This window comes from Malania oleifera, chromosome 9 (genome assembly GCF_029873635.1).
Source record: "Malania oleifera isolate guangnan ecotype guangnan chromosome 9, ASM2987363v1, whole genome shotgun sequence".
NCBI lineage: Eukaryota > Viridiplantae > Streptophyta > Magnoliopsida > Santalales > Ximeniaceae > Malania > Malania oleifera.
The window spans coordinates 85734611-85749659 of record NC_080425.1 but is presented as its reverse complement, the minus strand read 5'-3'; the positions used below and the strand labels follow the sequence as shown (position 1 = coordinate 85749659).

Genomic DNA, 15049 nt, shown 5'->3' with positions numbered 1-15049 from the left:
TTGGGTTAAGGTTAGTAAGTCCTAATGGTCAGATGTGTGTTATAGTGAGTCTTAGGACTTGCGTTAGAGAAACAGAACAGAGGAAGAGTTGCAGAAGCTTGTCTCATCAGTTAACCGTGGGAGTATAAGGATAGAAGGAGGAGGGGGGGGGGGGGGGGGTTGGTAAGGTATCCTAATGAGAGTGGGCAAGAAACTCTTATGGGTTTTGGGAGGTCTCAAGTTAAGGTTAAAGAGGTTTTTGTGAGAGGCTGAAAGCCACCCCTAATTTTGGTTAATTTGGAAGGTTGATTAGGGGTGTGCTATTGATTTTCAATTAAGCTTCCAAATTAACCAAATTGTTTGGTTAGCATCAAACATTAGCTGAACCAGCCAAACACTGTACAGATAAGCAAAGAGCAACCTTTTTATTTTAGTTGGTTTGGTGAAAACATTGGTTAAACTGACAAGGAAATAGAGGCTGAAAAATGCCCTTTTTAAGCCACATATCCATATGCAATACACTTTTGAATTAATTTTGCCTCTAGAATGTTGAAAGTTGGAATGAGTGCGAGCCTTGACTAACTGTAAGTGTGTTCCGTCCAAAACTGAAGGTTACAACTACAAGTTCAAATCAGAGAAACAATGTGTGTGTCCTTGTGTACCTGGTGTCACATTTTTTAAGCTGTTGAAATATGAACAATAACTTTTGTAGATTGTTGTGCCAAAGATAGAAATAAAAAAAAGAACAGAAAAAATATGCAAATTAACTCATGCTCATCTGTTATACACTTTAATGAAGTATACGAATGTGAACATCACTAATACCATGGAACTAATTTTGCCTCTAGAATGTTTAAATTTGGATTGAGGGTTAGCCTTGACTAACAGTAAGGGTGTTGCATCAAAACCTAAAGGATACAAGTTTAAATCACAGAAACAGTCTCTGTGTCTCCAAGCAGAGGTAAGATTGTGTACGTCTTGCCCTTCCCATACCCTCAATGATGTGGGAACCTTGTTCACGGGGTGTTAAATTTTTTTTACTTTTGTAATCTGGACAAAAAATTTGTAAATTATTGTGCCAAAAGTAGAAATGAATAAAGAAAAAAAGAACTATGCAAATAAACTCTTGCTCATCTGTTATACACTTTAATGAAGTATACAATGTGAACATCACTAATAGCATGGAATTTAAGTCAGATCTGCAAGCACTTCCTCCTAAAAATTCAGATCTTCCAACACTTCTTCTTCTAATACGATAGATCAATAGAAACACAAAGTGATGGAAGGGAGCACTTGGCGGAGATGAAAGAGATAGCTGGAAAGTAGTGACAGTGGCGATTTTGTAATGCGAATGATTGTTGACGGTTGATGGTGGTTTCGATGATGTCATAATGGATTATAGTGTGTGGTGGGCGTGGTGGCTGGAACTAATAGGTGAAGGATTGGGGCTGCAACCAATGAAAGGGAAGGAGTGAGGGATTGCGGCTGCCAACTGAGGAGAAGGGTGAGGGGGTAGGATGCAGGATTTGTCTGTGCTCGTTAGGGCTTGATAGAGTGAGAATGAGGGGCTAGGGCTTCAAATGAAAACCCAAGTTGCCATAATAATCCTCTTTCTTTGAGTTAAAACACAAAGACGATAACGACATATGCACTTCAGCACTTCTGGGTGTATATACATATATATAGGGAAAATTGGTTTATTTGGTTAGTCAATTAATAAAATTTATTAACCATACTGATAAGAAAAATATTTTAAAGAAAAATTAACAAATTAAATCTTATTGGTTTTCAGTGAAAGCTCGAATAGTGATACTTCCAAGTCTAAAATCTAAATTAGAGGAGTTAAACGATTTGTCACTTTGTTGTTTTGGAGCATTTGGCATTCTAGGTTTTAAGGATTGGGAGTGGTTACCTTCATGTGGTTTTGCTCAGGGTATGTTTATTGCTTGGGGTTAGTTTTGTTGGCAAGGACGATTGGATTTTAGGGTTGTTGAAGAATTACGTAAATTGAAACAATGATAGTTCTTTCCTGTTTGTTTATAACATATGCCAACTATGTAATGGTGACCATAATATCCTTACTAACTCATGCTTACTAACATAGCAATAGCACATATCAATAATGCTAAATGACCAAAATAATTAGTAACACTCCCCTTCAAATTGGAGCATATATATCTTATGCTCCTCGCTTATTATTAATGAATTTAATATGAGCACCTCGTAGGGATCTAGTGAATAAATTAGGTTTTAATTCAAAGGTTGTGTGCAAGTTTCTTTTGAACAAATTGATGATCAACTTCAGTGAGCCATGGACTTATGCATGACTTAGCACTTGACCTAGCCACCACGATTTGTTTCTTACTCATCCAAAAAGACAAATTATCATAAAAAAAATGTAGGACCTAGTTGTGAATCTTCTGTGCATGTATACGTCTAAATGTAAGTGTTACCTTAGTGTTGATATAAGAGACTTCCCCGAGGTGCACTTTGAGGTATCCCAAGATGTAAATTATTTTCAGAGAATCTAAAAATTGGGTCACAACACTTGTTGCAAATGAAATATATGGTCGAGTTATTGTGAGATAGTTCAACATCCCAGTAAATCTTCGGAATCCAGAGATGACCGACAAATGACCCATGTCTAGCACTAACTTGCTGTTAGGATCCATGAGTGTATCAATGGATTTGGATCCTAACAACCAGCCTCATTTAATAGGTAAAGAACATAATTCCTCTGCGACAAATGGTTCCTCTATAATATCTGGATGCTTTTATATTTATACTCCAGAAGTATTTCAATGTTCTTGAATCTTTGGTTTGAATTTGAATATGTAAATGTTTTGGGCATTGAGTACCTTGATCGTCTTTGCTAGCAATCACAATATCATCTACATACACAATAAGTAGAATCCTACTGGATGCAGTATGACAATAAAATATATAGTGACTTATTGCACATGAATGGAGGCCAAAAGTCAAGTACTATAGCACTGAATTGACCAAACCATGATCGGGGAGACTATTTTAAACTATTCAATTATTTCTTGAGCCAACACAGTAAATTTGACTCCCTTTGAGCAACAAAGCCAAGTGGTTGCTCCATATAGACTTCCTCCTAAAGATCACATTGTATGAAGGCATTCTTCACATCTAACTAATGTAGAAGCCTGGTGGCTAAGGAGATGGACAGACAAATTGAGGCATGTTTGGTGATTGGGGAGAATGTGTCACAATAATCTAAACCATACACACATGATAGGGGAGAACATGTCTTAATAATCCTAACCATACACCTGAATGTATCCCTTAGCAGTAGGGTGGGCCTTCAATCATTAGGATTGACTTTCATGTTCTATACACAGCAACAACCAATCATAGACTTGCTAGGAGGAAGGGGTACCAATTCCTAAGAATCATAAATCATTATCTTGTAGTACATGCGTCTCTTCAACCATTTCCGTCTTCTATCCAAAATAGGCTAAGGCTTGAGAAACAGATTTAGGAAGAGCACCAAAAGATAGTTTTTACAAAACAATACATGAAATCATAGTAGAAAAAGTTAGAGATTGGATGTTGTGTACAGGTGTGTTTACATTTCTGGACAGCAATGGGAAGATCAATGCCTTGGGAAAATGGGGTCATAAGATGAGGAAATCAAAGGCGTAGCAGTAGAAACTCCTCCCTTAAGTCACCTACCTGCACAGTTGGACTATTGAGGTGATGGGGACTCAAACTAGATGAAGTTGTAGGTGGATGACTAGTTAGAGATAATAAGCTAGAATTAGGAAGCTTAGGTAGAGGATTAAGGGACTCATCGAGGTTAGAAGTGCTCAAGGACTTAGAGTAGTTTGGTGTAAACTCAAAGAAGGTAAAATCAGCAAAGACAAAAAAAGAAAAAAAGAAAAAAAAAGGATGCAAGGTAGGAGTATAATTGCAATATCCTTTTTGAATACATGAGCAGCCCAAAAAAATACATTTTGTAGCACAAGGATCCAACTTACCCATCTCGGGGGTTCATTGGTAGACAAAGGGCATACACCCAAATACACAAGGAGGTAAAGAGAACAAAAAAGAGCATCTGGGAAGAGAATGGAGTAGCAAATTTTACCATCAAGAACATTGGGTGGCATTCTATTGATTAGAGAGGGTGAGCACGATGCCACTCCAAAACACTATAGGAACATGTACATGATAATGTAAGGTACAGTTGACTTCAAGGATATGCCTATTTTTCCTCTCTGCAACTCTATTTTGTTTTGGAGTTTGGGCACAAGATGACTAATGAATGATATCAGACTTAGTCATATAAGCCTGAAAAGGAAAATCAAATTGAGTCATTATTATAAAGCTAGAGGCATGAAATATTTGAAACAACTCAAAATGATCTTTCATTAAATAAAACCAAGTCATCCAACAAAAGTTACAAAGTATTGTAAATCCAACACAACCTAACTAGGACCCCATCTGCTAGAATGGTTAACATGAAAGGGCTTGCGGCCCGTTTATTGACTTGGGAAGCAAATGGAATATGACGATGCTTCCCAAGTGACAAGAAACACGCTTAAAACTAGACACAAAAGTCAAAAGTGGAAACTAGTTTTTTTAACTTGTATAATAAAGGATGACAAGGTTGGATTTGGAGTTGTTTAGTAGCAGCTATGCTTGTAGGAGAAGGATATAGCAACTCAAAGTGGTAAAGTCCACCAACATGACATCCTCCGTCAATCATTTTCCCCATCTTCAAACAACAGATAAGGGAAGAATGTTAAGTTTGAAAAGGAAACTTAATATATACAAAATAAGAGAGATTACCATGAACCAACACTGATCAATCATATTACCTCTTTGTCCGCAATAAGGTTACATTTGGTTTGCAGATTGCCTGGTCCTAAGAATATTAGTTTTAGTAGGTTAGTTACAATTAGTTATACTAATACAAGAAATTATTTTGTTACTATAAAGCAAATAACAATGTAAAATATTTTATGAGTCCATAATAAGAAATAGACAAGGAATAACTATTCCCAAATGTCATCATGGAGACATCTATTCCTTTCTTATTGCTTGTTGAATGAAATTATTAGGAATATATAAGGAATAACTATTCCCTTCGTTCCCAAAAACTATATTCCATCTTATTCCAATGAATAGCTTTCTGCCGAACCAAACGAGCCGTAAGTGTACTTGCAAGGGGGGCCTCTACCATATTCATCCTTTTCACAATGACAAACCACCTTGATAACTTTTGTGATTACATTACTTGGTGGAAAACCATAATCACCTTGTGCAAGGAAAGTAGTCTTCTCTGAGCTATAAGATCAAAAAGGAGGAATGTTTGTTGTAGAAAGAACGAAGGATGAGCAAACAAACATTAGTACAAGATGACAACTCTACACTACTAAGGATCTGGAATCGGGCTGCCTCAAACTATAGTTTCAAACCTGCTAGAACTTAAAGAATTGTCATCTACTTCGTCAGTTTTTGCATCTCTCAGAGATTGAGGGTCATGGGATGCACAATGTATTGTTCCTTATGGATGCGCTTCATTTTTGCAAAGTACTTTGTGATAGTCATCTCCTTGCCTTAAGTGAAAATACTCCAAGGATAAATTGTACATATGTGTAATGTTACTTGAGTATAAGAGCCTATCATAATCCTAAATCTCCTTGCATACTTCTAGATGCATGCACATGTGTGCAATCTGGGTTTCCATTGAGTTCCACAATAGGGAGAGAACCAATGCTTCTTCTTGAATTCATGTTTCCTTCCTTTTGTTGTCAGGATTTACCTAAGCTTGTCACATAGATCTTGACAGCCTTTGACGATGCACATAATTCTTTCCATCCAACTTCTCGTTTGTTATCTTTGGCAATAATGAAGGAAATACACTTTTGGATTCATGGACTCCACCCCTGCACTTAGAAACAAGACCAACAATGAACAAGGACAACTATTGGGGACAACTTGAACAAGCGCAAACAAGGTAAACAATTGAAATAAACACGAATGAAACAAGCATAACAGTGCAAAAGCCCCGAGAGATTAATATTACCAAACAAACCTTAACAAAACCCCATATGACTGGACAGCCAAAAAAGGTTGGAACTTTGATCAAAAGACATGACCAACAACTTAATATTATGGAGTATGGAACTATTTAGAGCATTTGGGAAGAAATTTGAGCCAAAAAAACTGCTCAAAACATTCCCATGCGCTGGTGTGTGGAGTTGGAGCTGCTAGCTTTTGGCCAGCGCAAGGGCTCCTCCAGCTATGGAAATATTGCAGGCTTATAGATTGGCAGGTTCTGTGGCTATATATGGGGTCGGGTTTTGCAAATTCTAAAAGGATTCTCAAAATTCTGAAATGGCAGTGAATGTCAACTAACATTATTGGCGAGTTGTGTTGTCGGGCGACTTTTGGATTTTTTTTTTAGTATATGGTGGTGTGATCCTCCTTATGGTGATATGTTTGCATAGGATTATGAGGTTTAGGATTTGGTTTGTGGTGGTTATGCACTTGAAGTTTAGGTGGCATCTTGCTGTGATACCATGTTGAGGAATTGGGTGAATTGGAGGACATGACGGTTCTCTTCCTCTACTTGTAATAAATGTCAAGTACATAGCAATGACCATAATACCTTTACTAGCTCATGCTTACTAATGTAGCAGTAATACATATTAATAATGCTAAATGACCCAAATAATGAGTAACAGGTGTCAATTCTTCTCAACAGTCCTTTTGGATGTGAAAGGTTGGGGCTTGGGATGGTTTGCTTTGGTCTATGATCCTAATTATCTAATATTTAGGCACTTGTTTTGGATGGAGCTTTCTACATTGTATAGTTTATGTTCCTTTGAACTCGTGCATTGGTGGTAACTTCAATGCCATTAGATTTTCACAGGAGAAATTGGATTTCTAGGGCAGTGGGTAGCATGAGAGTTTTTGATAGTTTCATTGTGTTAATCCTGTTTTCCAATGCAGAGTTTACTTGGTTTTCTGTTGATTGGTGTATTACCACTTGGATTGACAAATTCTTGTTTACTGCTGATTCGTCATTGAGTGTAGTCTTGTTAAATGGGCCTGCACCTTTTAGGTTTGAACATATGTGGCTGTCTTATTTTGATTTTGTGGATTTGGTAAAGTCTTGGTGGGAAAAGTGTGTTGTTGAGGGGTGGGAGGGATATTGTTTCATGAAGAAATTAAAGTATGTTAAGGATTTGAAGGCGCAGAATTGGGAATTGTTTGGGGATGTGAGAGTTAAAAAGAGGGATATTTTGTAGGAAATAGGTAGGCTGGATAGGTTTTTTTTTTGGTGGGTGGGGGTGGGGTGCGCTTTTTTCCTGTGGATTTGTGCAAAATAAGAGTTCGGTTTTTGAATGAGTTTGATAAGTTGATTAGGAAAAGGAACTGGAATGCTAGACTATTTCCTTGGGTGTCTAGCTGGGGGAGGAATTGGAGGTGGAGAGGGGTGGTGGTGTTATGGATCATGTGGTCATTGCAGGGGAGACCACTGATTTTTATGGAAATCTTTACCAGAGGAGGATGTAGGTAGACCCATGAGTGAAGGGCTGAACTGGTGCTCGATTTCTGAGGCTTGTTCTTAATGGTTGGGGAGGCCTTTCGAGGAAGTGGAAGTGGGAGGGTTGTGTTTATGGAGGGGGTTAAGGCTCTCAAGTCTTATGAGTTTAGAATAGCTTTCTTCTAAGGTTGTTGAAATGTAGTAAAGGGTGTACTTGTATGAGTGTTCATTGAGTTTTCTACTGTATTGATTATGTTGAATAAATTGTAGGGTATCTTCTGAAAATGATAGCCGATATTGGTTGTTAGATTCTTCGGGAGTCTATTGTTAATCTTTCTTTGAATTTTTGGTTGGGACAAATTTCTCTTTTCCTCTTTACAAGGTTATATGGGAGGCCAAAATTCCCCCTAGGTTCAAAGCATTTCTTTGGTTGGTTGTGCTTAATAGGATAAATGCTAATGACTTGTTGTAGATTAGGAGACCTTTAAAGGCTCTTCTTCCTGATATTTGTATGCTTTGCATTAATTGTTCAGAGTCTGTTTCACACCTTTTCCTGCACTGTGATTATGCAACATAGGTTTGGAACTAGTTATTCAATTACTTTGAAGAAAGCTGGGTTTGTCCTAGAACAGTGTAGTAGTTCTTGGCAATTTCTTTTGTGGGGTTTGGGAGGAAGGGAGGAATTTCATTATGGAATTGTGCTATATTTGCAGTGTTCTGGGGCTCTTGGAAGGAATGTAATGTGCGTATATTTGCTGAGAAGAAGTTACCATATTGGTTAGTGCAGGAAAAGATTCTTTTAATGGCTTCTTTATGGTGTATGGGCTATGGAAATTTCAAGGGAATGTGTGTTTCAAAAGTTCCGTGTGATTTGAAGTCTCTTCTTGGGGTGCCTTGAGTTTCTTTTGTCATTTTTTATTTTTGCAATTTTCTTTTTTGGTTTTTCTGAGGATTATCAGACTTTGTTAAGGAGATGTCCTATTTCCTGCTTGTAAATTCTATCTTTATCTAATGAATTTCTTTCCTATCCAAAAGAAAAAAAAAAATTGTTCAATGAATTTTGTGCTAATGGGTGTTTGGGAGGAGAATTAATTCCTATTATCTTTCGTTGAAGGACAGATTTCAAAGTTATAGATTTTTTACTAAGAATAGATTGTATTTTGTGCAAGCTGATATGTTGCATCCAGAATGCTTTTGTAACTAATGAGGTTGCAGATGATGCTTGAACAACATGCAGGGAAGTGTGATCTTGAAGTTATATTTTGAGAAGGCCTGTGGTCAAGCTGTTGGAAGTTTCTTGATTTGACTGTTCTGTTAGAAAAAGAGGGTCTTGGGAGTAGGCAAGCATAAGTTGGGTAGAGCTTCTTGGAGTGTTTGGCAAGAGACCTATTACTTCCTTTTCTTCTTCCCTTGGTTGTGGATGTGTTGAGTAGGATGATGGGTAGTTGAGTTTATTAGTTGTTAGCTGTGTTGTGATGGAGATTAGGGTGGGGTAGGGTTGGATGATATGCATCTCTCTCAAAGTTTGCAGCAGGTCTTTTCCCCCTGTCTAAGGATATGGATGGTTTTTCTAATGTGCTGAGTATTGTGCAAATTTTAAAAAGGTTTTGGCAGTGAGAGTTAATTTTTATAAAGAGTGAGATTGTTGGTTAATGTTGATTCTAGTGTTCTTTCACACTATGCGTCAAGGTGTGGTACTTTTGGAGTGGCCTCTTCTGTATTTTTCTGTTCCCAAAGATGGTAATTCTAATTCGTTTTTAGGACCAGTAGTTGAGGTCTCTAAAGATTGCATGGTTGGAGGTGGTGCTTACTTCACTTTAGGGGTTAAATCCCTCGTATCCACACCCATGTGCTTCTATTCCATTGCATTATTTGTCTTCGTTTAGGATTCTAGTGTCTGTTGCTCGTAGGTTAGAGAAACTAATTAGAGGATTTTTTCTTGGCTGGGGTTGGTGATAGCTGGGGATATCAGTTTGTTAGTTGGGAAGTAGTATGTAAGCCAGTAAGTCATAGAACGAAGGGGGTTTTGGCCTAGGGAATTGGTGCCAAAATATCTCTTTAGTGGAAAAATGGGTACGGCAGCTCTTTTTAGAGACTAATCTCCTTTGTGCAAAATAATTCTTTGCCTATATGTGCTTGAGCTTAGAGGTGAGATGGTAGACTGGCAGAGGTAGTGCTAATGTTAGCCATGTAGTCCTTGGAAATTTGTTTCTCAAATTTCTTTCACACATGTATAGATTAGGAAATGGTGAGAGGGATTGCTTGCCAGGGGATCTTTGGTTGGGGTACTCTTTTTGTTCAAGTATTGGCCTGTCTTTATTGTTTTTCTGTTCTTCACAATTTTCGTGTTAATGAGTTCTTTCTTGGTTAGGGTACTTTGAGTTCTTGGAATTATCATTTTGCTAAAAACATGAATGAGAGGGGGACCTATGATCTTACTTCTTGTTGAATGCCCTTGATTCATTTTGTCTTTCTATGGAGAGTGATAGTAGGGAGTTGACTTTGGACTCTCCTGGGTTCTCTTTTTCTTGTAAGTATTTTTGTACTCATCTAAATCATAATCCCAGTGTACATCTTTCACCTTAACTCTTGTATTTGGAAGTCCAAGCTATCCTCTAATCAAGCCGTGTAGTCCTTCAAAGAACTAGCGTTAATATTCTTTTAAAGAGAATAAGACCAAAGAGAACTTTTGTCTCCTGGTGTGTGCATGCTTTGCCACTGGAATGGGGAGAATGTTGCTCATTTGTTCTTACATTTCCTCTTTTCATGGGAAATATGGAAAAACTTGTTGTGTATTGTGAGGAGCATCAGATTTAGCGTTTGACATTACCTTTTCTATTTTTTCCAAGTGTGTGGGTAAATTAAAGGGAAGAAAAGTTCTGTAAAAGAAGTGCTATGTTTATAGTTGGTGTATTTGGTTGGAGTGTAATGCAAGAATCTTGAGGGTTTTTTTTATTCTTGTTGAATAGATATGGGTTTGTGTTTTTAGCATCTCTTAGCGTTCTGCAAACGATTTCTTTAGACAGATTTCATCAACTGTTTTGTAGAGGGATTGGAGAGTAATTCTTTATTTGTTTTCTGGTGCAGCTGTGTTATGTTTTTTTTCCTTTTATCTTGTTGTTTCCATCTAGCAAAGGATAACTTGTCTTCTTCTTTTGTACTATTTGTCTCTCTTTTAATTTAGTTCTTTGTGTGTGTGTCTTTGTGTGTATATGTGTGTATTATGATGTCCATCCTTGATATGAATGGGGAAAGTGTAAAGCTAATTTTGTTATTAAGATTTATGTTTGATACAAAATTTTAATTCTTATTTTATTAGTTTGTTTTATTGCATGACTACTTTCTTATGACAAAGAGTGCTACTGGAAATTATTTAATTGATGCAATAACTGATCTTATTTGATTTTTCACTTGTTTGAATTGAAATTTGATAGAAATTCCATCAAAGTGGAATGGGCATGGCAGCTAAGCTGGTAAAGAAGGCCCTTTGTGTGCGTAGTTCTCGACCAGATGATGAAATTGGGAACAGAGTCTTGAAAGCTACATCTACTCCTAGACATATTCATCAAGTGGTAAGCCACCTTATGTTCACCATGTCAAATTTTTAATTTCTCATGATGTCTGAGTTTGACATTTTGGCTATGGTACCCTTCCTATGGGAGCAAATTCTCCTGGACTTGACTTTAATGAATGGCCAAAAGTATTTTCATTTTCTAGAGTTTGCAAATTTTAAGTCTTCTCTACAGTCTGATGCCATCATTCCTCCGATGTTACTGGGAGGCATAAACACAATATACTTATTCTGGCTGGATATATTTCTGATAGTGCATAACCTATAGGCAAAGCATTAATTTTTAGCAACTTAGAAGCATGTGTATTCATTGGGTTTGTAACAGTGTAAGACCTGGAAAATAATTGAGCATATTTAAAGAATTGGGCATATTTATGGAGTAGTCCCCATAGTTGAATTAAGTAAAGAGAAGCAACTGCATGTGTTTTTCTCCTTTTAAGATTCATGTTCATGATAGTATTCTTCATTAAAGGGGGACATACACATATAATCCAACTCAAAGCAAATTACTAGGAATTTGCTGCACAGATTCTGTCAACACAATAAACACTATTTGGCATTTTGACTTTATCTAGGGTGATAGCCATCTATAGTGAGCCTATAACGTGCTTAGTTTCTTCCTGATCTCCCACCTTTGCATATGTATAACATTGCAAACTTTCATAGGCTTTGATTGCTGACTATATTCTTTGCATTGATTATTTACATAATACAACCCCACTCTCCTTTTCCCTATTTTTTTAAAATTCTTGTCATCTGGGGCCAGGTTCAGCAGGGTAGAAAATAAGATATGTTAACACAGCACATATGTTGTTTCAGGACTTCAATGTATGAATTATGGGGGATGCTGAGGTTTCACGAATTAAGATTTTTTGTTTTGACTTGTCAGTGTCCGTGTCTCTGTCACATATATAATGCCATCCCTATGTTGTTTTGTAAACTCCTGGCAATGATTTTGCGTTGCTAATGGAAGCCTCCCTTCCTCTACCCTTTTCAGCCTATTGGTGAACCAGTGATAAATAAGGAGGAAACTGGAATAGGAATAATTTCCAGAGAGCATGACATGGATGCAAAATGCTTGAATTCATCTGGGGATAACTCAGATGATAATGTTGTAACTGTACCAACGGCAAAAGGTGGAATGAGAAGGAAACATCATCGAGCTTGGACTATTGGTGAGGTTATGAAGCTTGTTGAAGGTGTATCTAGGTATGGAGCTGGTAGATGGTCTGAGATAAAACGGCTTGCCTTTGCATCTTATACTTACCGTACATCAGTTGATCTCAAGGTATGCACTGGCTTTGAAATGGTGCTGGGAAAAAGAATTTAGATAAAGAACTAGTTCTTGCTTTTGCAAATGTTTTCAGCTTGTTAAGCATGATCATATTGTAGGACAAGTGGAGGAATCTTCTGCGAGCTAGCTTTGCGCATGCACCCGCAGAAACAGGGGTGAGCAATTTCTTTTTTGCCAATGTGTACATGTCTGGGTCTATTTGTGGTTCTCCTCATTCTTAGGTTTTCATTTATGATTGGATCTGCTATATCAGGATGATGAATTGACTCCCTAGTAATAGATGTTAGACATAGAATTTGTTGTCAATAAACTTATAAAATAAAAATTCTTGACACAAGCTGCTTGATCAGAGGCCATTGTTTTTCATATTGTCATTGCCTAATGAAATTGCAATGACTTGCTTTTGCATCCTCTTCTAATACACATGCTTTGAGTTCTATGGTTAGTGTCCATGCAATGCAACTTATGTAGCATATCCTTATTTCTACTAGGAGTGAAAATACATGTTAGAATTCACTAAATCATCCAGATATGTAATGTACTTGATAACTCGCAAATTTCTGTTCAATGCATTTTTCTGCTGAAAGGATGGTTCTGATTGTCTCATCACCTATGAAAAGAAAAATGATCAATGTGAACAAGATTGGATGTTTCTCATCCAGTTGCATTAAATCATTGTAGTTTTTGTTGGCTTTTATGGTTATTTCATCATTTATAGTTTCTTTTGCCTGCCAATAAAGCAGATGAATTCACGGAAACATTCTTCAGTGCCCATCCCTGCACCGATCTTGCTACGAGTAAGAGAGCTTGCGGAACTGCACGCACAAGCTCCACCAAATTTTAGTTCAAACAAGGTGGGTGGGTCTACTGTGAAGAGTGTACATAAAAAAATCAGGGTACCTGTAACACTGTAAATATAGCTTTTGTCTAGATTTGAAAATGAAACACCAAACCTGTGTACCCTACAGAGTCGTCTAATGATTTCAGTCTTTTTAAACACCCTCGTTGTATAGTCAGTTGCCGCATCATGTGGATATTAAACTGGTAAGCATTAACACAGTCGAATCGAGGAACTTCCTAGCTGATGTCTGCATTTTTTACCATCCAACCAGCATAATGTCAATGTAGTTTTATGGTTCCAAATAAATTTTTCTGTGCTTGATGTTTGTAAATTTCACAAGATTCTAGAGGCCAATTTTGAACGCCCTCTCTTGTTTCTTTGTTTAGGATTGTGCCTAAAGCTTGGGAAGGAAAAATATACTGATCTGAGAATCAAAAGTTGCGGGTAATTAAACCTATCAGTTCTTCTGGGATCTGCTTTCCCAACAAAAAAAAATCAGAAAAGATATTCAATGCTGTCTTTGTTTTGTGTGTTTTTTTCCTCCTTAGGCACGAGGCTAACTTCTTATTATATGCACTTATCTGTAGTTCATGTGGTGAAATGTGGTTGGCAAGGGAGAGAGAGATTGCTTTCCATGATGAAATAGTTGGAAACTTGTGTTTGTAGGAGTAGTTACTAAAACAAGAGGAGGGGGTGTGGGTTTTCAAATTTGGTTTGGTTTTTGTATTCCCGTACACTTCTATAATTACTCATAGCTGTTCTCCTAATGAAACTGAAATGTCTTTCAATCTTTATATTTTTTTTATTTCTTCAAATTAAAAATTAGATTATATAGAGCTGTGGAGCTCCGATTCGTGCTCACAGTTGGTGGAAATGATGATAATTTGGCGTGGTGGCTAAATTTTATGGGATTGAATTAATATTATTGGACTGAATTGTATTATAATTAGCACAATTCATGTTTAGATTAATATTTGTAAAGATTAGAAAAAAAAAAAAAAAAAACAAGTGCTGCAAATATGAGGAAAATGAAAGTGGAATATGAAAAATTCAAATTTTCAAGTTTAATTATGAAGGAAAGTGAAGGAAAATAAATATTTAGCAAATTAATGAATAGAATTTTGATTTTATATATGATTAATATTTAATTTTTTTTAATCATAGGTCAAAAAAATATTTTTAATACTATTTGATGTTAAAAGAAAATATAATGAAAATATACATTTTCAATACTTCTAGTTGATTTTATGAAGACCTTTTGTGTTTTTTTTCGTCTTCTACATTTTATTTTTCTTGTCATGACACCATCCACGCAGTGAAAGTTGACAGACATTATTTTTATAGCGGTAAATGCATAAAAATAGAAGTGGATATAAGAGTAATTAACTCATTGTTTGAATTTCCATCATAGTTTATGAAAACAAAATGGTAAAATTCAAATATGGGCTACCTACAAAAATAATAAAAATCTTAATTAACCATTATCTCTTCAAATATGTAAGCTATGATAGAAACATTGATAGTGGTTGTCATTACAAATTCACACTATTTTGAGGTAGTAGGAAATTTGGATCGAAGTCTCTATTTTAATAATTTAAGAAAAAATAAGTAAAAAATAAAACATTGTACTCCAATACAAACATCTTACAAAAACCTTAAGCTCCAAGTTACATATTGAAAAAGTTAATGAACTTTAGAAAAGTTTTGCTAAATAATTCAATTTTCTTTTTATTTTTCTTTATATGGCAAATTAAAATTTTAATCAATTAATGAACAATATTCAAACGCTCAATTTAAAATATATATACCTTAATAAAATGTTAATGAAACATTATTAACAAA

The 15049-nt window shown here is 36.2% G+C and overlaps 1 protein-coding gene across 9 annotated transcripts in view; it reads left to right on the top strand.

Moving 5' to 3' along the window:
• Nucleotides 1-13999, top strand: part of LOC131164490 (uncharacterized) — a 28894-nt gene extending 14895 nt beyond the window's left edge. For 4 of the 9 annotated variants that reach the window (XM_058121722.1, XM_058121730.1, XM_058121723.1 and 1 more), the window contains exons 6-9: nt 10936-11073; nt 12070-12360; nt 12465-12521; nt 13110-13999. In XM_058121722.1, the coding sequence (XP_057977705.1) occupies nt 10936-11073; nt 12070-12360; nt 12465-12521; nt 13110-13280 (657 nt within the window). In that variant the 3' untranslated portion in view covers nt 13281-13999. The remainder of the gene's footprint in view (nt 1-10935; nt 11074-12069; nt 12361-12464; nt 12522-13109) is intronic. The other 5 variants (XM_058121726.1, XR_009139268.1, XM_058121728.1 and 2 more) reach the window with 5 other exon arrangements.
• Nucleotides 14000-15049: the final 1050 nt, after the last annotated feature.